A 22,500-nucleotide genomic window follows, 5' to 3' on the forward strand; every position below is an offset into this window, starting at 1 on the left:
ATAACACTAACACGACTGAGAAGTAGACTTGTCAGCATGACCGAGGCGAGAACACTCGTTCACAGTAGATATGATCTAATGCGGCAAATATAGGCTTTCGAGATGTCCTAAGTGATTTCTTTACCGGGCTAATCCAAAAAAAAAGGACGAGCAGTAATAGGAGATGAAAGAAACGCTTGAGCGTGAAAGAATGGGAGAGAAATAGACAGATCGGGAGGGCAATACATTCGTAATCCTATGCGTGGTAGATGAAGCTATGCACAGGTATCTGATCTCACCTCAGCATAGCAAACTCAACCAGCGGCTCCCAGTAGGCTTCTGGTACAAAACGCCACCAATCGAATTGTTTTATTGAAACAGCTAACACTGCCTGGGAGGCTGATGGTTGAAATTGGGGTTTTTAGCCAATCATTTCGCAATCGCGGCAAACGGGAAACACGGAAGAGTGTGTTGAGCAGGAGAACGAAAGGGGTTGGAAGGGGGTGGGCGGTGTGAGTCGTGGTGGTAGGAGAGAGAGAGAGAGAGTGGCGAGGTGCAGTCAGAAAGGGATGGCGGGATTGACGGACAAAGCAACAATGGTCAGCCCGCAGCAAAAGGATTCAGTGCGCTTACCGCCTCACATCGCTTCAAGGACTCAAAGGACATGCAGCACCGCGGAGCCCCCGTAATGGCGCTTCAATGTCACGTGCTTTCCTTCACCACCAACACAGCGCAGAATATTCGGCCGGCGCTTACGCTCGGCGCTACGGCCATTGTTTATCCCGCATGAAATCATCGGCCAGCGGTGTGCCACCAGCGGCAGGTGCATGATGTGGCTGCCAGCCATTTTGCGGAGGTGCTCACATGTAATTATACACAGGGCCACGCCGGGCATAAAACCCACCGAATCTTGTAAGCGGAACGCACGCACAAACACTAACGCGCACGAGGAGTTTTTCTTTTTCTCGCTGCTGTAGCAGCGTACCGCCGTGCCGTGCCGCATAAGGTTACATGTTATGCTGTACAGGGCCCCAGCTGAATACGGCAAGTTGGCGGTGCTCTCGAAGACGATCGAGTAGGCGTGCAAGGTGCAGGGCCAGACTATACGACTCACCAGGTATCGTCATACCATGCGCTAAGGATGTAGCAACCCGTACGCAGGGCTTATTTTCACACACGCCGTGGCATCACCTCCGTCAACAGCAACAACTTGTTCTAAGGTAGCAGCACCGGCAAATCTCGACGGTAGTAGCTCGATGGTGAACTTTTTACACAAGCCACATGAAACCCACCGCGGTCGATGTCTTCAATTTTTCTGAACTAAGAAGGCGAGAAGCGCACGCACACAGCTCCACACGCGGCTACTCGATCAAGCAGTTTCAGCAATTTCGTTGAGTTAAATTATCAAGCAGCTTAGGGAAACGGGTTGCTCGAGGTACACAGCGTCCACTCGACGGCGGTCAATTTCGAGTAGTCCTTCTCATTATGTTGGTACTGACATGGGCTTCGCACTATGGATGCAGCTGTGTTAGTCCTGCTGCACCGCAAGTGCTGTGCCACAAGTGTGCCACACATACTGTGAAGTAAGATTTTCTCGGAATGATGGTGACTGGTTAGCTTGGTGCAAACTTAACTCCTTGTAGCCAATGGTAATACTATTTTATCTTAAGTAAAAGTTGTTGAAAAACTAAAACGAACAACTGATCAATGTACTGTCAACAATTCACGTAAGCATATAATGCAATAAGTGCGTATGTTGAGCTAATCAACACATCTTGTTTTGTGTGAAGAAAGTGCGAGTTCCTAAAATTATTTAGATACTTCCAAAAAAAGTATATAGCTCGTTGTTCTCTGCAATTATGCATTGTGTGCACGGAGGGAAGTTAATTGATAGTGTAGTCGCTGAATAAATGGTGTACGTTTTGTAAAATATCATCCGTAGAACGAACCAGTCGCTTTGTGTGATACAGGTACCTTACTAGTGAATTTGTTGCAACGGCATCGACGCAATTCGACGTCTTTTATAATAATATAACGTATTAAATTGTTTTCGTTTCCCCCACACCACAGCACCCTTCGGATTTCTGATGAACGGTAAAACATGCAAAACGCAAAGACACACGGTAATATAAAGAAGACACTCGTATTTTAAACAATTGGTTTGTTGGTTTTACACTACAGTATCCAAACTCTGGTTTCACGAGGTTCTGTTAATGTATAAATCGTATTCCTTCTTGCGATACGTTAAGGAATTTTTACGGTTGCCGCATAATACACCGTCTCGACATACAAAACGCAGACGTTTGTGCTGGGAGTGCGCGGTGCCACCTTCTCGCCTCTTTTTTTTGTGTGTAGACATTTATCCAAGTCTTAATGGATTACAGCGCGCAGGCGACACTGACTGACTAAGGCCTTGGTGCTGAAAGCTGTATTCTTCCATTTGAGTAACAAACTCCTTGCAAATCACGGATTGCGGTCGTTAGGTATCATCAGTATTATGAAATTGATATGTTAATGGCGAAAAGATTCTTATGCAAGTAGACTCAACCGGCATGAGGCTTCGGGTCTTGAGAGAACATATTTTGAATAGATGTACCTTGAATAGCAAATGCTAACAGCCACAGTTAATTAGTTAGTTATATGTCTTACTTATCGACGCGTGATTATTTACTTTACTCTGCTATACCCTAATAGTGTTTGTATTATTATCATTTAGTTTATACAAAGCATCATTGAGAAGGATCTCCTGAAGGAAACGAGAAAACTACACTTCTCAATCATTGTACAGCGATAGAGCGTTTATTCTACGAATCGGAATGTCCAATTTAAAGGAAGAGCGTATAGGAACCTCATCGGATGCAGGAAATGGTGAGTATGGCTACTAACTTATTGTCTTGACTCAATCCTTTGCTCTTTGCTTCATGAAGCTTGTTATTCAATCATTCTCCTAATTTTGCTCGACGCCTAAATGCATATGGCAAAAGCTGTTTAGTAAAGCTAACATCCTTTACAAGCATTTTATTTTAATTTATTTTCTTTATCATTTGCAACTGGTTAAAGGGGATTCTCGAGACTCGATAGAACGATACGTTTAGTTACCTTATCTGCTTCCTCAATGGTCCAAACTCGCTAAATATGGTGAGCCATGTTTATTCTTCAAATTGAAGTTGTTTTGTCATAATAACGATTACGCCTCATCAATAATAATTGTATCCAGCCTGATTGTATTCAATCAGATAGAATATTCGATATATTTTAATATCATTTAGGATTTACGTTTATGTAAACCATAGAAATATGTTTCTTTCAACGTTGTTGTAATGTATATGTAATTTATTCTTCTATTTAGACATGGATAGCAGTTCTGCAGTGAGTGTAGAGATCACATCAACTCCAGCTTCCACCGGGCGTCATGCTCACGCGAGCAGCCTTGGTAATGGTTCGAACTCTGCTAACATTAGTTCAACTATAATCTGCTCAGGAGAAGTTGGAAATAACAGCGATTCACACGGTGCATCCGGCACATTAGGACCCAAAGGTAGCATTCGTGGTAACAAGCTGGCTCGACGAGCAAGATCGTTCAAAGACGATTTCCTGGAGAAAATTTCGCAGATACGCACGCCGACCAGTACCATGACTAGGTAAGCGTGGTTCGTTAGTTGTTGCCTGTTTCAAATACAGCTCCAGGAAATATAATCGTACACAGCTAAAAATCTCTACTGAAATTGTTACAATTTCTTGGAGATGTTGTATTTAACCCTAATGTGACCATAACAACTCAAATATGAAACAGAGTCGGAGCTAAAAATGTGTTCCAGAAGACTGAAAAGAACGTGCTCGAACAGCGTTGTTTATAGTTAAATGTAAATCTCTTTATTTCCATAGGTCCCACTCACCCAACAACCCTCGCACAGGCCCGAGCAGTAACCGTAAAAGTACAACGGATGAACCTGCAAAACCCATTCATGATCTTAATTACCATGTTCGTCAGGTCAAGAATGCTCTCACCCATTTCAAAGATGTAATTCTAAAGAATAAATTAGAAATGTTACCAGGTAACGGAACAGTTGTGCTTGAATCTATTGCCAATGTGCACACTGGTAAGTTGCCTATTTGTTAGGACGTAGTTGAAACTGTGCTATAATAATCTTTGCTATTTTGGTTTATCTTTCACAGCTTTGCAATCCTATACATTGAACGAGAATAGCACAGCATTTATCAACGCTACAAATCATGTGTATATTTCGCTCGGTAATCTTTTGAGGCTTTGCGACGAAGTGTTGCTTACGAAAGAGGGTGAAGACTGCCCCTCACTTAGTAAAGAAAATGTGAAAGAAGTGGTTGAACTAGTTGAAAACGCCGTGAACAACCTTGTAAATCTAGCTAATGAAAAACTCAACGATCGGGATGGAAATAAGCAACACATTGCAAGTTCCAATACTCTGCAGCGTCCAACCGTGGATGTGGTCAGTCAACGAACTTCGCTACCCGATATTCCACTAACACCACGTGAACGTGATCTTCTAGAACAGACTTGTTTAAAAACAGTGCGTGCGTCGCATAGTACAGAGAGTATATTGCGCGAATCGAGCGAACCTCCACCAAAACCACCATTGCCCGATCGTTCGAATGAGCCGCCGCCGTTGCCACCGAAGCGCAAGAGCCAACATTCAAAAAACCTTTCGTTTCACGATACATCTGAATGCAATTCCGATTCAACCTTCCTGGGATGCGGTGCATTAGATCGCATGTCTCTTCGTTCCCGATCCCCCGAAGACAATTCTAGTCTCCTTAGTGCCAGCGCTGGATCGCTGGATTCAGCATTAAATAACTCTCGCGATGAAGAGGAGCTACGCATCCTGACTGGAGTCAACGAAATGAGTACTATCTCACAAGGTTCATCAATCAATGCCGGCATAATATCTTCTCCAACATCAGCGGCCGTTTGGAATGAACCGCACGATGCTATTGGTGCACACGGTATGATTACCAACGAACTGGGGGTTCAGAACAACCGGAACTCCAACGAGTCTGGTATTGAGTCAATGTACTCATTACGTGTTAGTCGTGATAATAATAACGTAGGAGTAATTTCATTCAATCAGCAAAAAACCGCCACTGGTCATGTGCAACGATCAGAATCTGTTGTAGATAGTATAAACGATGTTCGATGCACTGCGATTTATGCTGGCACCAAGCTGAAAAATAGTGCAATGAACGCTGCTAGTCAACCACAACTGCACCAGAATCTCCATCAGATACATGTTCTCCATCATCAACACAATCAACAACACTATCAACATCAGAAAAAAATCGAAACAATTGTGACTCAAGAATGCATGAAGAAAACGATCATTCCATCCGGTGAAGAATATCAAATAAGTAATTTGCCGGAATTTCAAGCTACGCCAAGCAACAGTGTGCCGAAACCGATAGAGCACACCAATCTAGGCGATATCTTGGGAAACGATGATGTATTTCCTTCTCTAATGTCTTCGGATCGACCTCCAGCACTTCCGGTTAAAACGCGATTACAAAGCATTAAAAAAGAAAGGCACCCCTCACAGTACGATAACGTTGACGATACAGATTCTGAGCGAAGGTACTTACTCAAACTGATTATTTTATTTAAATTGAATAATATTTTGACACATAAATTGCAGTCCCCAGATTATGCTGGAACATATTTCCAAACAAAGTTCGCCTTCATTACTGCATAGCAGACAGCAAATATTTGATAATTTGTCCAACAAACATGTAAGTCTCTTCGAACCGAGACTCATAAACCGTTTCCAAGAAGAACCACCGCCGCTGCCAATTAAAAAAAAACATAGTAAGTATTTGTCTTCTATTGCTATACTATCTAGTCTGTACCTAGCCGGTTGAAGGCTCAATACGATGTACGACGTTTTAATTAGCTCCGAGAAAACGATTGAAAGCGTTTCTTTCATCAATCATTTGTTAGTTTTGACTGTTATTATGTAAACGATAAGGAATGGAAAACAAGGGTATGTGGTAATTGGTAAAAACTATAAACATAATTCGTAATACTATGTTGATCATCAAAACATGATTATAGTTTTTGTGCGATGCTCCTTTACCTTGCTATTTCTATATGGCAAAACAAAGCGCTTTGAGATAGACTTTGTCCACGCATGCTGCCCAATCCTGTGTTGCAAAGAATTGTTGGAATATTGATAATTGAGGGACTATAAATAAGACGTTGTTGTCGAAATGTGATTTCCACCATAAGAACATCAAATGAATGGAATATTTATCTAATTTAACTCTATGTTACGATGCGCGCACTTTAGTGTTTCAAAGTGTTGCTTATTCAGGTAAGTTGGTCTCTTGAACATAAACTAAAATCCTTTTCAAAGTGTAATTTTATACATTAGACACATTGAAATTCAAAACCAACAATCCCGCACATAAACCCTCATACACAATAATAGTATAATGGATAGTTCTCAACCAATTTTAAGTACATCACATGAACACGGAATTGATTCATAGCAAAACTATCAATTATGTTTTTGTTGATTCAATATAGATTTTACAATTGATCTTTAATGATACATTTTTCTTGCTGATTTTAATATGGTTTGTTTATTTATTTTAGCCTTGGACTAGTTTGCCAAGGAACATTGTTACGTTTTTTAGCACTTTTTCAATTCTAGCAAAAATATAAATTCAAACCAACCATCTTTTCTTTATAACAATTTAACCAATGTTTAATTTGTTCTTTTCAGTTATGGCGTACATGGAAATATTTGGCAGTGCAACTCAAAATCATTCTGAATTTATGCGTCACTCCGTGCATACCTACAATATGACACAATCGGAAAATGCTTCATCTGCCAGCCATAGTCTATGTCACAGTCATACCATGAGGTACGGTATTATTGTTAGTCTACAGGCGTTTTTGAATGTTTAGTATCGTGGCTCTACGTAACATTATTTTTGTTCAGTTTATCTCCATCGCGTACAGCTCCCGTTTCTCCTCCTGATTCGCCGAATATTAACAATAAGCCTCCAGCCCTACCTCCAAAACGCCAACGCATCAATAGCAAAACCCAAAGCACAGCATCAACACCTCCTGCTAGTCCAAAAATCATACAAGACTTATTGTACCAATCTCAAACCTTATCCAAAAAAATAAGCTCACCATCATCGAGAATTAGCAAAACGACATGCAGTCAATCTTTGGACGTTACTGGGGCTTTCTTGATAAAATCAAAACTATCACCCAATTATCGCGAAACGACCATCGAATCGGATACCTGCCAAGTATCGACATCTGATATTGTTTTTACTAGTACTTCTACTACTACTGCTATTACTAATTCTATTTCCGCGATCCCAGTTACTGCTGCTGCTGCCTCGTATTATGCATCTAATGTACCGAATCTGACACCTGAAATTAATGAGGGCGTTTGTTCATGTAGTACAGTCGAAAGCAGCAATGGTAAAATAATTGATTGCAATGTTGATCATCAGAAACTCGAGTCTGGTGACTATTTGCATCTGTGTAATGCAAATAGTAAAGTTTCCGATAATATCTATCCTTCCGTTTCAAATCCAGAAACTATAACAATTGGAAATACTCTAGTCACTAAATACAATAAGAGCAATAACGTTATTGTTAGTAACAATATTGGCTCTAGCTGTACGACAAATATTCATAACAATAGCTGTAGTAATAGAGGTGCTAGTTGCAAACTAGCAAACTCTTCTGAGTTAACCCTGGAGCCATCGACCCACGATCACCACAGCACCGCAGAAGCACCAGAGGAGGAGGTGGAAGTGATACTTAGGCGAAATAATAAGGTACACTTTTCGTTCATTTTGTGTGTGTATGGGGGGTGGAGAGTTATTTTTGTTTTTTTAATTACATGTTACTGTTCGTTTCTTGATACATCCTATTTTTCTATCATATAGAACACCCAGAGTTTAGCGGAAAATCAACAACCTGTTAATCTTATGGACGAACTCGACGTAAGCAACTATCTTGTATTCAAAAAGGACAACGAAGACGGTCCGGATGTGAAAGGAGGACATCCCGATGCACTCATCATACACGCAACGCGAGTGCAGAAAAACTCTGATGGTAAGGAAGAATACATATACTGTAATAATCTAGATCAGGAGTCCCAGAAAGGGTAGCATGCAAAAACTCATTGCATTGCAACTCATTCATTGCATTGTCCCTTAATCGTTAGCATTATTTTGTTGCACCGTAAGCATGCACCAATCCGCACAGTTTTTCCATTCCTTTGTTTGTGTTATGTGCACTATACACTTATAACAATACACTTATAACAATAATCATTAAGAACTTGTTTGTTCAATATCATATATCGAACTATTTTCAATCCATTGTTAACGCTTCCTTGATTGTGGTTTCAAATTAACCGACAGGCGTAGAAGATGGTAAGCGTTTTGACCATAAGACTCCTTTAAATTAAATATTAGGATTTTGTTTCTAGATGACAATCAATATTAATTATACTTCCTTTTTACTATTTATCAGCATATGGAGAGGCGTTTATCACGACATTTCGAACATTTATATCGCCATTGGAGCTTATACAAAAATTGTCTCATCGGTACACGGTATACCATTGTCAAATGAATGATGCCAAACAAAAAGCAGCCAAAGAATCTTTTTCCTTACTAGTCCGGGTTGTGAATGATCTTACGTAAGTATCGATATAAATTGTCGCCCAAAAACATAATTAATTTACTTTTGTCATAAACTTTTTTTCACTTTTTAGTGCTCCTGATCTGACAGAGCGTCTTCTTGTAATTTTGATGAACTTCAAATATCAACTCGTCAGCGCAGGACATCTGCACATGGCGAAACTACTACGCGTCAAACTTATAGAGAAAGTGCTGATTTTTAAACAAAAAGCAACGCTGACCATTCAAACGCTAGCCTCGCGTGCAGTTATGACATCGCTACCTTCGTTATTAGATCTGAAATCTGCTGAAATTGCCGAGCAAATGACGTTGTTGGATGCCGAGCTTTTTCAGAAAATTGAAATACCAGAAGTTTTAATCTGGGCCCAGGAGCAATGTGAGGAACGTTCTCCAAATTTGACACGATTTACTGAACACTTCAATAAAATGTCATACTGGTAATTTCTTACTCCTTTTTAATTTGTTTTTAGCAATCAATGCTAATTCAATAGTTATTCTATTCTCATACAGGGCCCGCACACAAATTCTCTCGCAAAACGATAGCAAAGACAGAGAAAAGCACGTGATAAAATTCATAAAAATCATGAAACACCTTAGGAAAATAAATAACTACAATTCTTATCTAGCACTATTATCAGCACTTGATTCAGCCCCTATCAGAAGGTATGTACCCGTTGTTTTTTTTTTTGTCATTTATTCCCTATTCTTTCTAAATATGTTTTGTGTTTTAGATTGGAATGGCATAAAACTATAACCGAAGGATTAAAGGAATACTGTGCACTGATTGATTCAAGCTCCAGTTTTCGTGCGTACAGACAAGCTCTTGCTGAGACGAATCCGCCTTGTATACCATACATGTAAAATACCTTATTGCAGAAAATAATGTTTACCATTTTCATTTATCAATATACTGATAACTTTTATATTACAGTGGGCTTGTGTTACAAGATTTGACATTTGTACACATAGGTAATCCTGATTTACTCCCCGAGGGAGCGACTAATTTTTCTAAACGGTGGCAGCAGTATCATATTGTTGTGAACATGAAGCGTTTCAAGAAAGGGTTTGTCTCTTTTATAGATGCATATGTATAAATATCTTATTGACAACAATATTAATACAGTTTAATATTTTTCAGATGCTATCCATTCAAGAAAAACGAAAGAATAATTGGGTTTTTCGAAAATTTTGAAAATTATTTAGACGAAGATGCGATGTGGCAAATATCGGAAAATATCAAACCCCGCGGCACTAGGAAAAACAACGTCAATTAGGGCAGATTAAACTGCATAGTTTCGACGATGAAGTGCGTAAAGCATCACGTCGTTTAATGGTATTACTATCAATTGTATAGCTAACAATTCGTCGCCAATCTAGCAGTTAGTATCATTTCACCATCGTCCCACCATGCTATGGAATATAGTGCTGACCGTGGTGTGTAATATTCAAGTAATGAAATTTCAATCATGTTACAGTCTTGCTATAAAATGCATCCATCTATTAAAATCTATTGGCATTTGTCATTTATTTATATATTGAAATTGAACAAAATAGAACAACATACTTTTAACATCAAATGATTCATGTTTCCTTTCGTATCAAATTGATTGGTTGGAATTTCCGGTAAAACCCACCCTCTGTTACTAAGTGCTTGATTTTTTGCGCTATTTTGCGCTGTATCAAAACTTTAAATCGAAAATTAAGGTATTAGGAAGGGAAGGGAAATAATGGGATAAACTCCGATGTGTAAAAGATATATATTCAATTGATGATTCGTTTCTGTAGATGACACATTTTTGCCTATTTTATCATACATACTATCGTCTGGGTCTTTTTGGAAAGCACATATCAATACTAATAGACACGATCTAACAGAGTTTATAAATCATCATTACTTGTAGCTACCATAATGTAATATGCATGCAATATCATTGATGTTCGATTGACTGATCACTGACTGAAAAGTGTTTTATGTTTGGTCATTATTAGCTTAGTATCATATAAGCTAGATCGAACTAACATAACATTAATACGGATTAAATATTCGGCCCCGAGGAATTATGCTGTCGACAAATTCAGCCATCAGTTGGATCATCGATTAAATTATAAATATCTTTTGCATTCAGAATTCAGCCAGCCAGCATATGTTTCTAAAATAATATTCTAGTCGGTAATTTGTTGGATGAGTATGTCAAAATTATAAGTACAGTAACGGTAATAGAATAATCCAAACAGTGAGTTTGATTGAGATTTCGTGTAATCAATGTACAAATATGCATGTGAATATATGGGATTTATTTACACGTATTTGTTTAGTAATTTTAAAATGAAACAATAAATTATGATGAAAATCCACTATTCCATTGCTCTACAGTTTTTTACTGTTGTTGAGAAATTGAAAGAAAGTGTACCATTCGTTTCCCTAAGGTAAGGAAAACTAGTGGAAATAGGAGGCATTTCAGCGAAGAGTAAGAGACCCAGTAAGAGATGACTGACTCCAGGATTCTTACTCCAGCCAACTGATGCTGGTTCTCCGCTATGTCCTCTGCTGTTTCTTCGCTAACCCGCTTAGCAACATCTACCACCTCGTGGGCCGATCCAACGCACTACGCACGCGACGCGCGCAAACCAACACCAGCCTAGCGCATAAATGGTGTGGTAGGTTGTTTGACGCAGAAAGTAAAAAAGCAAGAAGCCATTCCATTCGCAATCCAGCCAGCAACAGCGGTGTGCGCGTTAACAGTGTGGCGCCAGTCGATCGATCGCTAGCTACGGAGACTGCCGCGGCGTACTCGTCTCACCCAGGGTTTCGCCCACAAGAGCCTGCAGGATACTGGAACTCGATCTCGTCCAGTTGCTGAAAGCGTTTGCAGCGTCGTAAGGTGCACGGCTTCTCTAGGAGTGCGATGGCTGGCGTGATCATTCGTCGCATCGGTGGCTCGCCCAACGCACGGCGCTACTTGTTCGGCACTTTGCCATTCCGTCAGCGGGTGGTGAGTATGATCCTTCGTCTCGAAATGTTCCACCGTTCCGAGCATGATCTGGTGATCCCGCGACACCTTACGTAATCGCACACAATCAACGGCGGTGCAGTAGAGCCCCCCCCCCGACTTCCATCAACGGTGTTGTGCGTGTGCGTAGCGCCACATGGTTTGCCACATGCGCGATCACAAGCATAGGCAGCTTTCTGGTTGGAGTATTGTCTCCTGTGTACCACGCGGCAGCTCACTATCAGCACGCAAAGTGTGTTCGTTCGTGCTAGTGTAGCGCGTGGAACAGCCGCATACATCGGTGCCGAGCCGCGATTCGCCACGCACTTTTGATGTTGTTGTTTTGCTAGCTGGCTAGCCACTTGCCGCGAAGGTCATATCGCTCTGTACACAGATCGAGATACGCATAACGGTATCAGACGGCGCGGCATACTATGCCTACATTATGATGCTTGCGTTTGTGCAGGTATCACAAATAGAACAGCGCTATCAATGCCGGATGCACTAAGGAGAATAGAATGCATTTCTTGTAGGCGTCTAGGAGTTCTTCCACCTTTAAATAACACTATTGCATTCTAGGGCCAACGGCTACCGTGATTGTGGTGTTGATGCATGCGTATGAAATACTCGCGCAGCCTTTCTCATCATATTTCCCATCACCCAACAGGCCTGTGATTCGGAGTGGCAGCTAGTGCGACGCAGCGCACCGCTGCACACTAGCGCCTTCCTCGAGCGACTAGTGTCCTTCCATCTTTCCGACATTGGCGAGGGAATTCGCGAAGTGACGGTGAAGGAGTGGTACGTCAAGGTAGGCGACGTGGTAGAGCAGTTCGACAATCTTTGCGAGGTGCAGAGCGATAAGGCATCGGTTACCATCACCAGCCGGTACGATGGCAAGATCGCCAAGCTCCATCATGATGTTGATAGTATCGCGCTCGTTGGCAAACCACTGCTCGATTTCGAGGTGGAAAACGACGACGACGATAGTGGAAGCAGCAGCAGCAGCAGCTCGGATGACGAACCAGAATCCCCAAAGGATGTAAATTCGGCAACGACGCTACCCGGGCAACTGGCTACCGGCAAGGTGCTTGCAACACCGGCTGTCCGAAGGATCGCTATGGAGCACAAAGTTGATTTGGGCAAGGTTCGTGCTTCTGGGCGTAATGGGCGCGTGCTAAAAGGAGACGTGCTCGAGTATTTGCAACTCATCCCCCAAGGGACCGTGAAGCCCCATCCCACGGTGGAGACCCCATTACGTTCGGGAGCAGCAGCAGCAGCAGCAGCAGCAGCATCAGTAGCCGCTTCCGTTTCCAAAACATCTCCAGCGTTCGTCGATCTGAAGGATGCCCATACGGTTGTGCCTTTGAAAGGCATAGCCAAGGCTATGGTGAAATCGATGACCGAAGCGCTGGTAAGACGATTAGCTTTTGCATTGCGTATATTGTTTGTATCCACTAATCACTCTTCGGTTTCGCTTCTGCTTTGCTTCGCTATCCTTTAGAAAATCCCCCATTTTGCATACTGCGACGAGATCGACGTTACCAGACTGGTGTCGGTGCGTGACCAGCTAAAGGAGGAAGCCGCCCGCCGGGGAGTCAAGCTTACGTATATGCCTTTCTTCTTGAAGGCGGCATCGGCCGCGCTGCGTGAATTCCCGATTCTGAATAGCTCGTACGACGAGTCGGCCGAAAGTGTTATCTACAAGGCGTACCACAACATCAGTGTTGCAATGCAAACGCCTAACGGTCTGGTGGTGCCAAACGTGAAGAATGTGCAACAAAAGTCGATCATGCAGATTGCGGCTGATATGAACGCGCTACAGGATCGCGGTACGCGCGGGGCATTAACGCCGGACGATTTCGCCAACGGAACGTTCGCCCTCTCGAATATCGGCATCGTACGTAACTCCACTGGACTACTGGTATTGGGTGTTGAATTTCTAATCTCTCATTCTCTTCGCATCATTTTTTCACTGCAGATTGGCGGAACTTATACGCATCCGGTTGTGATCTCGCCCCAGGTAGCGATCGGTGGTCTGGGAAAGACGCGCGTGCTACCCCGTTTCGATGCGGCCGGCAATGTGACGGCGGCGCACATCATGGTAGTTAGCTGGACAGCGGACCATCGCATCATCGACGGCGTTACGATGGCGAGTTTCTCGAACCTTTGGAAACAGTATCTAGAGAACCCGAACATGCTACTCCTTGCTGCCTAGCAGCATAATCCATTCAGCGCGTAGATCAGTATGACGATCACGCCGTATTCAATCGCATTCCAACCAACGTGCCGATATTGCATTTACTAGTCTGTAAGACAAGAGATACCTAGATGGCCTTGCTTAGATATCTAGGAAGGTCAACAACGTGTATCGAGCACTGCTCGCGTCTAAACTGTAGTGTAACATGTGTTTTATTTACCGAAGAAATTGCGCGAAACGCCAATGAACGATGTCGAACCTCCTGTGACTATGTCAATGCTAAGTTCAATTTTCTTTCCTTCCAATATGCCATTTTTAAATTATGCGAGAAAGCAGCCGAACCGAGAAAACAGCACAAGACAGTCAATAATTAATTATCCAGAACATTACGTGCAGGACTGAATCTTTTTCAATTCAATACATCATAAAGTTCCTGCACTAATTCTAAAGATTTGTATTAGTCAACATTTTTCTTCAGCAATGATTCAAAATTTTCCCCGTCCTTAAATGTCGCAAAAAGCTGTTTGGTTTGCTGTAGAAGCTGCGCGTCGTGTTGATCATCCTTACGTATCTCCGGTATGCAGCTGTTGAACAGGCCTGCCAACTTCGGAGCAACAAGATGGTTGTGATCAGCCCACTTGAAATGCTTCGTTAGCACCTGAATCGCCTTGCGGTAGAAAAGGATCTTCGAGTAGCTATCATCCATCAGGCACGGTAGCTCAATCATTCTGGCAGCATCGAACTTGCGTATGTCTTCCCGCGATATTGTCGTAATTTTAGGGAACAGCATTGAAAATACGGAATAGTGTTGTCGATCGAGTTCGTTCAATTCCTCGCGGTTGTCGCCCACCAGGAACGCCCGTTTAAAGTACGCAACAGTCGCATTCAGCATCACAGACCACAGCTCTCTTTCAGCCTTAGCATCAAGCACTGTCTCGCCATCGTGTTCGAACGCTACCTGGTGCACATCGTAAGCAAACAGGGCACCAAGATAACCCTCGTGTTCATTCGCTTGGATCAGAGCATCCTTGAGCAGATAGTAGAACTCCACGCGCTCCGTACGAATGGGCAGAGCCCGAATGAATTGCAACAGATGGACTATGTGGCGCTTAGTCTTGCGGGGATGAGAGTATATCCGTTTGATAATCGTGGCCTTGTCCTGCCAGGATCCGCTTTTCAGGTATTGGGCAATGGCTTCTGCTATCCTTCCAGCGCCAATGGCAGCAATCATCACACTTTGGCGCAGCTTCTTAATTTGCTTCGTTGAGGACTCTAAGGATGTCTCGAGATTGGTTGCTTTGTTGATCACTGAATGAAATGCTTTATCGAGTGGTACAGTGGCCCCCATGAGAGTGTTAAGCTTTTGGTGTACATTGTAGATTTCCTCGACTAGCCTCTGTCGATCCGCGTTTGTCTCTTGAAGACAAGTATCCTTGAGCTCAGGGGCGGCTGTACCATTTTCGGGCACTGCGCAGTACTGAGATGGTGCCAGGTAGAGCTCCTCACTTGAAGATACCACCACGTGGAGTGTGATAAGCAGGAGCGAAAGAAGCCCTAGGTTCAACATTTCGGTCAACAACTATAGGACAGGGCAGTGGTGAAGGATTTTTATACGGATTCTGTCACAATCCCTACCAATAAGATGAAACATACATGTTGGAATTTCTATCAAATGATATATTGCATCCTTACTATATGAGCAACTAGATGACAGAACAGTCAATAAGCAATAAATAGCAAAATCGATAAGTGTGCATTTGTCGCAACTGGCCAAACAAACGTGACCGCAGGCAGCCTCATATCATCGCACCTGATGATACAGTGATTGAATAATCGTTGAACAAACTGTGTGTGATTTTGATTTAATGCGGTACTGTTAGTAAGTATACCTACGCAATTATTAAAGCTGTAATGCACTAGCACAAAGCATGGCCTGTTTGATCCATTCAAAATACTACAGCTTTAAGAAATTATGAATATGTGTTGAATAAAATCGGCAATTTAAAATCGATCGACGATCTTTTGTTGATACCGCCACGTGGAGTGTGATAAGCAGGAGAGAAAGAAACCCAAGGTTCAACCATTTGTTTTAGTCAACTAGCTTCAGTGACTAAGCTTTCAATGATTTTTATTTATTTATTGGAACACAGAAACTCTTTTTATTATATTTCCTCATTACCCAGCCTCTATTTCAGATTGCTAGATGACACAATAGTAAACAGCAGTTCAGTAGTATTTTATGCTTAACATTGAGATCTTTGGAACGCTCGCAATGAGCTGAGAACATTGGTACTAAGTAGAGATGAACATTTATTTTTTTATCATCACCGATTCCATTCCGATCGCGCCTGCAAAAAATCGGAATCGATTCCGAGCCCGAGTCGACGCCGACCCAGATCGATTCCGGGAATTTCAAGGGGGGGGGGGGGGGGAAGCTCGGCGCAGTAGTGACTGTGCTTCTGCTTTGGTACGCTATCCGCCGTAGTTTTTTATTGATTCGATTTAGCTTACGACTTTGTTTACGTTTTCGCAGTCTACCTGCGCTGCTGGGCTCCCGTCTAGTAGAGCCTAATCACATAATGAGGGAATTCCCCGAACAATTAAACGTCGATCGTGACCATTACTGTATAGCGAGACGCCATCGACCGCTCAGCCATCGGCGCGGGCGCCTCTCGATTCCGGGAATTGAGACTTAAGGGGGGCAAGTGCAGCGCAGCGCAGCGCAGTAGTGACTGGGCTTCTGCTTTGGTACGCTATTCGCAGCGTAGTCGTTGATTGTTTTGTTTTAGCTTACGACTTTGTTTACGTTTTCGCAGTCTACCTGCGCTGCTGGGCTCCCGTCTAGTACAGCCATGGTCACATAATGAGGGAATTCCCCAAACAATTAAATTCGCCATTTGCGCTTCTTTTACATTAAAGAGGAGTTAGCGGCTTTTATGTTTTGGGCATGGTATTTATTGACCGTGAAAATTATGCGCTATTTGCTGCAATACTCAACAACTCTCGTTGAGCCAAGCGTCACTATGAATGAATTCCACAGTTAAACATTGATCTGTGCCAAGCCAAGAAACAGTTTAATTTTTTGATGCCAATATTGTGGACACGGTCATAATAGTTATTTCGAAGCGGTTTTCTTCCATGCTCGTGAGATTTTCCTGTTCCCACACTTCTGTACGACGGTGTATGCTGCTTTGAGATGTCTTTTGTGTGTTTTGTTTAAACTGTCACAATTGTCAGTATGTAATCCGTTCCCATACGTGCAACTCGATTTTGTTATGCTTACAACACGAATCACTATTGTTTTTAACGCGCTCGCGTGTTGCTTATGAAGTTTACTACCGTACAGAGGGAGAGGAAACCGGAATTTGTGATTGTTTGCACTACCGAACACCGAATCATAAATGTTGCTCCATCGATGCCACGATGAATTCGAAGCCCGCCACAAGCCGCACAGCAACCGCTAGCGGGAGCAACACTCATGGCAAAAAGCCGCTGCGAAAGAAAAAGGATACTGATCAACAGCTGCTGGTAAGGGGAACGGAGTGGAGAATGGAGATAGCCCTCTCAATGTTCAATCGATGTTTCGCCGGTGTTTCCACTTCCTTTGGTTGTCCTTTTTGCAGAGCAAACCCACGGCAACGCTCGAGTATGGTTCGTCCAGTCGAAAGGGCGATCAGGCAGCGCCAACCGGTGGCAAAAGCTACCAAAACACTCGAGCCCGGCGGCAGACGCGGAAGGGGTCACCTGGTGCCGAGCACCGCAGCGATTATGAGCAGCACCCGCAACAGCAACCGTACCCGAACACGCCCGAGGATATGCGCATCTCTAAGCTGTTGCCACGGTTAATCAACGAAGAAACGGCAGGCGGATGCGACGATTTGTGCGGCAAGCTGGAGGTGGTGCTGCTGGATGCCTCGAATGCGTCCTACATACGCAAATCGTTCGACGGACTCTCGCACACGTTCTGCCAAGCGCTGGAAAATGTACCGGACGAGTGCCACGATCGGGTAGCCGGTCTGTTCGGTATGGCACTGCACGTGGCCGTAGCCTTCTCGCCCGACGGCGACTCCGTACTGACCAGCTGGATTAAACGGTATCTCAGTGGCCCTCCGTCGCGGATGGCCCTCCGGACGGCACTGATCGCCCTGCTGAAAGCCGTTCGCCTCGACCACAACGGTCCACGGCAGATGGGCACGAGTGCCGAGTGGCTGGTCGGTGTGCTGCGCCAGCTGCTCGACCAGTGCGATGTCGAGGCGGAAGTGTTTATGCTCGTCATCGACAGCCTGGTGCAGCTGGCCGCCTGCTACCCGCAGCAGTTCGTACCGCACTTTAGCGATGTCGTGGACAACGTCGTCGGTTGGATGGTGACGGCCCACACCGAACAGCCATCGATGTCGACGTACTGTGCCCGGGTGCTGCTCGCCCTGCAGCCATTCTGGACCGACAAGCTCTCGACGACGGCCAGCCTGATCGAGCAGTTCGTCGACGATATAGCGGAGTGCGGCGAGGGAGTGGACCTGAACGATGCCACCCAGCGGCGCTGTGCGGATCAGCACTTTGGTGCGATGCTGATGACGCTCAACTGTGTGCTCAAATGTCTCGGCTTGAACGCGTGCTCGGGCGAGTTCTTCCGGCTGCAGCTCGAACGCCAGCCGGCCATAATCTTACCGGTAATGGAACAGCTCTTCTCCCGTGCTCCACCCTCGACCACCTTCGTACTGATGGCGATCTGTGATTACGCGGTGCTGCTGCTGGCCGCACCCGTCGACAACGCCGCCAACGTCGAGCAGATTGTCAAGCTTGTGTTGCAGCACTTCGCTCGGTACAGCGAGGAACAGAAGTCGGGCGTACTGTACCTGCTCGCGCGCTACCTGCGTGCCGACCCCGACGAGAACGCTTCCCGGGGGCTCGCCGAGCGCCTCTTCAACCCACTGGACGCCTTCTATCAAACCCGGTTCCTGTGCAATGAAACGCTGCGCGAGGGCACCCTCCACGTTTACCATCTGATCTTGTCGAAACAGAAGCAAACGGTCCTGCTCACCGCGTACCAGCTGCTGCTCCGCGATACCCGTGACTGCATGGCACAGTTACGGGCCCAGCCGAGCCCGGTCACGTCTCAGCCTGGTCACGCTCGCCGGCACGCGGCCCCGGAATCAACGCTCGAGTACCGGCTGTGCTTCAATATGCTCATTCTGGTCCCGTTGGCCACTGCACGCAGCTCAATTTTCATAACCTGGACCCTGGCGCAGGAACCGATTCTAGGCGTGTTGCTCGAGCTTCTGTTGCCACCGGTGCGGGAGCTGTGGTCACGGTACGACTCCGTCCACCATGCGATCGTATCGCTGGCACACCGGCACGCACTCACCAACAACCATTTCATATCGTCCAGCGGTCTGCTGCAGCAGGCCGCCATGCCGTACAAGCTGATGGGAGTGGCCGCCGAGTCGAATACCAGCCCCACCATCAACCATTTCGTGCGCATCCTGCGCTTTCTCGACGAATACCTGGTGCACCTGCAGCAATGGTACGACGAGGAGCTCCAGCAGCAGCACCAGCAGCAGCAGCAGCAGCAGCAGCATCATTGTATTATCGATGACGAATGGAAGGACCGGTTGGTGGTGTTGCTGCTGGACTGGTGCCGTGCAGTGCTGGCCAGCACCTGCCGCTATCACGAGGTGCTCGCGCGTTGCGACGACTTTCACCGGCTGCTGGTGCACCTGTGCAGCCTGGCCGCCGGTTGGGGCAGCGCGAACGAAACGATCGGGCTGGCGTGCGGTGACTGTCTCGATCTGGCCTGCCAGTACGCGACACTGCACCCGACCGCGTACCAGGCGATAGCGGAGGCGTGCTGCGTGCAGCTGTGCTCGGTGTACACGGCCCTGCGCACCCGCTACACGGTCGTGTTCTCCAAGCTGCCCCTCCGCTACTCGTTGCGCCAGGTGAACGCGTTCACCGGCGTCAACCGGCAGCGGCTGGACGATATCCGGGAGCTGAAGAGCGAGTACCAGGGGGCGGATGGTGAGCGGCAGCAGGATGCGCTGCGGATGGCCGACCTACGCCCGCTGCTCGACCGGATCGCGTTCACGCGCGACCAAGACACGTACGCCGGTGGCTTTCTGCACGAGCTGCTGTCGAAATCGTCCGCCGCCAGTGTGTCGCCGTACGGTGCGATGGCACTGCGGGATCTGCGCTGCCTGATACCGTGGGCCCAGTGGGAGGCGGCCAAACTGTGCGTCAGCAGCCGGTTGCGCACCCCGTTCGGCAAACCGCAGGCCACCTTTCTGCGCATCGAGTCGATGGTGAAGCAGTACGCGCGCATACTCGCCCTGAGCGACCGGTTTCCGGTGAACGGTGTCGGCACGTCGATGGCGAACCAACGGCACGCCCGCATACTGCTCGGTTTCCTGGAGGCGCTCGAGAAGGAGATCTACAATGCGGCCCAGGGTACGGCGTACGCGCTGCCCGCACCGAGCAAACCGGCCCGCACCTTTTTCCGCACCAACCAGACGACGTGCGCGGAGTGGTTTACGCGCATCCGGACCGCCGTCGATCTGGTGGCGCTCCACTCGATGGAACCGGAAATGGTGATCCGCTACTCGGAGGCGGTCCTGCGGGAGCTGGTGGCCGCCGGCAAGACGGCGGACCGAATGTTCGAGCACACGCTGATGTCGCTGGTGTGGGCGCTGGTGCGCAACTGGGAGTCGGACGCACTGTACGGTGTGTACGTGTGGAGCCGCCAGCTCACCGGCAAGAAGTACCCCTGGATACTGATGGCGGCCGAGGAGGCGGCCGGGCACCGGGAAACGGCAGCCGCCGGGTTCCGGGCGATCCTAAACGAGCCGGCCAGTGCGGCGGCCATGGATCGGCACATACGCGATTTCATCGTCGATCAGACGGTCGTTTCGCTGCTGTTCACCGGCAGCTACCGGGAGCTGTACGAGTTTCTGCTGGCGGAGGAGAGCGGCGGGACACCGCGGGCCACCATCCCGCTGGTGACGATCACGTCCGACCAGATCTACTCGATACTGCGGTACGAGGAGACGTACGATACGAGCGTGTTCCAGCTGAGCCAGTGGGAAACGATCGAAACCGGGAGCGCGGTGCCGAACGATTTCTCCAGCCACAAGATGATCTGCGCGGTCGAGAACAGCCTGTCGGCGATCATCCTCCAGAGCCCGACGGAGGAGCGCGAGAAGCTGATCGACACGTCGACCGGGCTGATCCAGTGCTTCCTGCAGGAGTGTCTGCTGACCAAGTGCCGCGAGTATCTGTTCCAGCTGACCATCACCAATCACATGCTGTACAAGATTGCGCGCCGCTTTTCACGCGCCAGCACCACAAGTAGCGGGGGCGGGGGCGGGGGCGGCAACCTTACCGACGACGCATCAGCGATCGATGGTGCGTGCAAGGGCGAAGACGGCGGCACGGGTGACTCCGGTACCGAAGGTGCCCCGGGCGACGATCTGGGAACGCTCACGGTGGACAAATCGTACGGCACCTTCACGCTGATGCGGTTGCTCTCGTGGTCCGAGTTTCTGCACGCGGGCCAAACGGGTGGTGGGGCCGGTGGTGGTTCGGCATACGGCACCGAGCAGCAGAGCATCGACCTGCGGCTCAACATGGTGTCGATGGGACGCAAGGAGAACAACTACGGGCTGTGCCGGCGCGAACTGGAGAAGTACTACGGCAAGGCGAACGTCGGCCAGTACCTGCCGGCCCTCGCCACCATCCAGCGGCCCTCACTCGAGCAGGTAGCGTCCGCCCTCAAGGATTGCTGCATCGTGACGGGCGGCAGCACTACTCCGTTGCGCGATGAAAATCTGGCCCGGGCCGTGTACGAACACTGCAAGTGGCTGTACTGTCAGGGTGCGCACCAGCGGCTCGAGGCGATCGATCTCGCGGCCTGTTGCACCGCGGCCCTCGCCGCACTGCCCGATACGCGGCTGGCGGAGCGTGAGGCACGCTTTCGCCTTACGATCGCCGGTTGGCTCACAGTTTGTAACAGCAGCAGCAGCAGCAGCACCGGCGAACCGACGGCTGTTGATGGTGTTGATCTACGGGTGGAATCGGTCGGGCTACGGTTGCTGGAGCAGGAGGGCCCAAGCCAGGGTGGCACCAAGTACGTCCTGCCGCCCGTCGTCGTCGATCCGCACCACACCCCGCCGCCGCCGCCGCCACCACCGAACGGAACGTCACCGGTGTATGGCCGGTACGACGGGTTGGTGGGGCTGCTGCTACAGAAAGCCGCCGACCGTGCACCGACCCTCGCCAAGGCCTGGTATCAGCTCGGTTCGTGGCTGTACCGCTGGGGTAAACGGATTGTCGAGCTGGGCGGATCCGGTCTCGCTACCAACCTGATCAGCACGGACCAGATACGGGCCTGCCTCGCACCGACCGGGCTACTGCTGCACGCCAGCGAGTACGCCCGAATTTTGGCGATCCTCAACGAGCACGGCCGGCTGGTGGCGGCTGCCGCTGCCGAGAAGGGTGAGGACGATGCGGCCGACGGTCCCGATCTGGATGGGTATCCGATGGGATCGGTGGAGCTGCTGGAGCGGCTCCAGCACGAGCTGCCCAGCCTCGGTACCGTGGCGCCGGAGCTACTGCAAGGGTTGGCTGATGTGTGGCGGC

At 47.2% G+C, this 22,500-nt stretch overlaps 5 protein-coding genes across 13 annotated transcripts in view; 3 read left to right on the forward strand and 2 right to left on the reverse strand.

Moving 5' to 3' along the window:
• LOC126569300 (E3 ubiquitin-protein ligase Ubr3) overlaps positions 1-1,280 on the reverse strand; it is a 19,753-nt gene extending 18,473 nt beyond the window's left edge. For 3 of the 4 annotated variants that reach the window (XM_050226300.1, XM_050226293.1, XM_050226285.1), the window contains exon 1: positions 1,094-1,280. The gene's annotated coding sequence lies outside the window, so the exon portion shown is untranslated. The remainder of the gene's footprint in view (positions 1-1,093) is intronic. The other variant, XM_050226310.1, reaches the window with a different exon arrangement.
• Positions 1,281-1,562: 282 nt separating this feature from the next.
• On the forward strand, positions 1,563-11,040 carry LOC126581412 (guanine nucleotide-releasing factor 2). Of its 6 annotated transcripts, none has more exons than XM_050245049.1 (18): positions 1,563-1,628; positions 1,770-1,949; positions 2,050-2,102; positions 2,696-2,847; positions 3,329-3,620; positions 3,865-4,079; positions 4,156-5,581; positions 5,643-5,812; positions 6,294-6,317; positions 6,732-6,873; positions 6,951-7,809; positions 7,921-8,089; positions 8,513-8,681; positions 8,757-9,119; positions 9,193-9,345; positions 9,414-9,539; positions 9,614-9,745; positions 9,821-11,040. In XM_050245049.1, the coding sequence occupies exons 4-18, from the start codon at positions 2,796-2,798 to the stop codon at positions 9,954-9,956; spliced, it is 4,428 nt and encodes a 1,475-aa protein (XP_050101006.1). In that variant the 5' UTR covers positions 1,563-1,628; positions 1,770-1,949; positions 2,050-2,102; positions 2,696-2,795; the 3' UTR covers positions 9,957-11,040. The 6 variants fall into 6 exon arrangements, with proteins under 6 accessions (XP_050101006.1, XP_050101022.1, XP_050101042.1 ...); XM_050245085.1 differs by adding an exon at positions 3,040-3,117 and having other exon boundaries at positions 1,589-1,949; XM_050245040.1 differs by having other exon boundaries at positions 1,589-1,949.
• A 295-nt stretch (positions 11,041-11,335) lies between these two features.
• LOC126581452 (lipoamide acyltransferase component of branched-chain alpha-keto acid dehydrogenase complex, mitochondrial) lies at positions 11,336-14,062 on the forward strand. The gene is made up of 4 exons (XM_050245123.1): positions 11,336-11,675; positions 12,340-13,083; positions 13,174-13,569; positions 13,651-14,062. Exons 1-4 carry the CDS (start codon positions 11,589-11,591, stop codon positions 13,885-13,887), a joined length of 1,464 nt encoding a protein of 487 aa, XP_050101080.1. The 5' UTR covers positions 11,336-11,588; the 3' UTR covers positions 13,888-14,062.
• Positions 14,063-14,206: 144 nt separating this feature from the next.
• LOC126581469 (uncharacterized) lies at positions 14,207-15,740 on the reverse strand. The gene has a single exon (XM_050245147.1). It carries the CDS (start codon positions 15,434-15,436, stop codon positions 14,327-14,329), a length of 1,110 nt encoding a protein of 369 aa, XP_050101104.1. The 5' UTR covers positions 15,437-15,740; the 3' UTR covers positions 14,207-14,326.
• Positions 15,741-17,075: 1,335 nt separating this feature from the next.
• The window catches only part of LOC126581372 (serine/threonine-protein kinase Smg1), a 23,320-nt gene continuing 17,895 nt past the window's right edge, over positions 17,076-22,500 (forward strand). The window contains exons 1-2 of the mRNA XM_050244973.1: positions 17,076-17,397; positions 17,493-22,500. The exon at positions 17,493-22,500 is cut by the window's right edge and continues 1,540 nt beyond it. Of these exons, the coding sequence (XP_050100930.1) occupies positions 17,293-17,397; positions 17,493-22,500 (5,113 nt within the window). The 5' untranslated portion in view covers positions 17,076-17,292. The remainder of the gene's footprint in view (positions 17,398-17,492) is intronic.

Source organism: Anopheles aquasalis, chromosome X, assembly GCF_943734665.1.
Source record: "Anopheles aquasalis chromosome X, idAnoAquaMG_Q_19, whole genome shotgun sequence".
Taxonomy (NCBI): Eukaryota; Metazoa; Arthropoda; class Insecta; order Diptera; family Culicidae; genus Anopheles; species Anopheles aquasalis.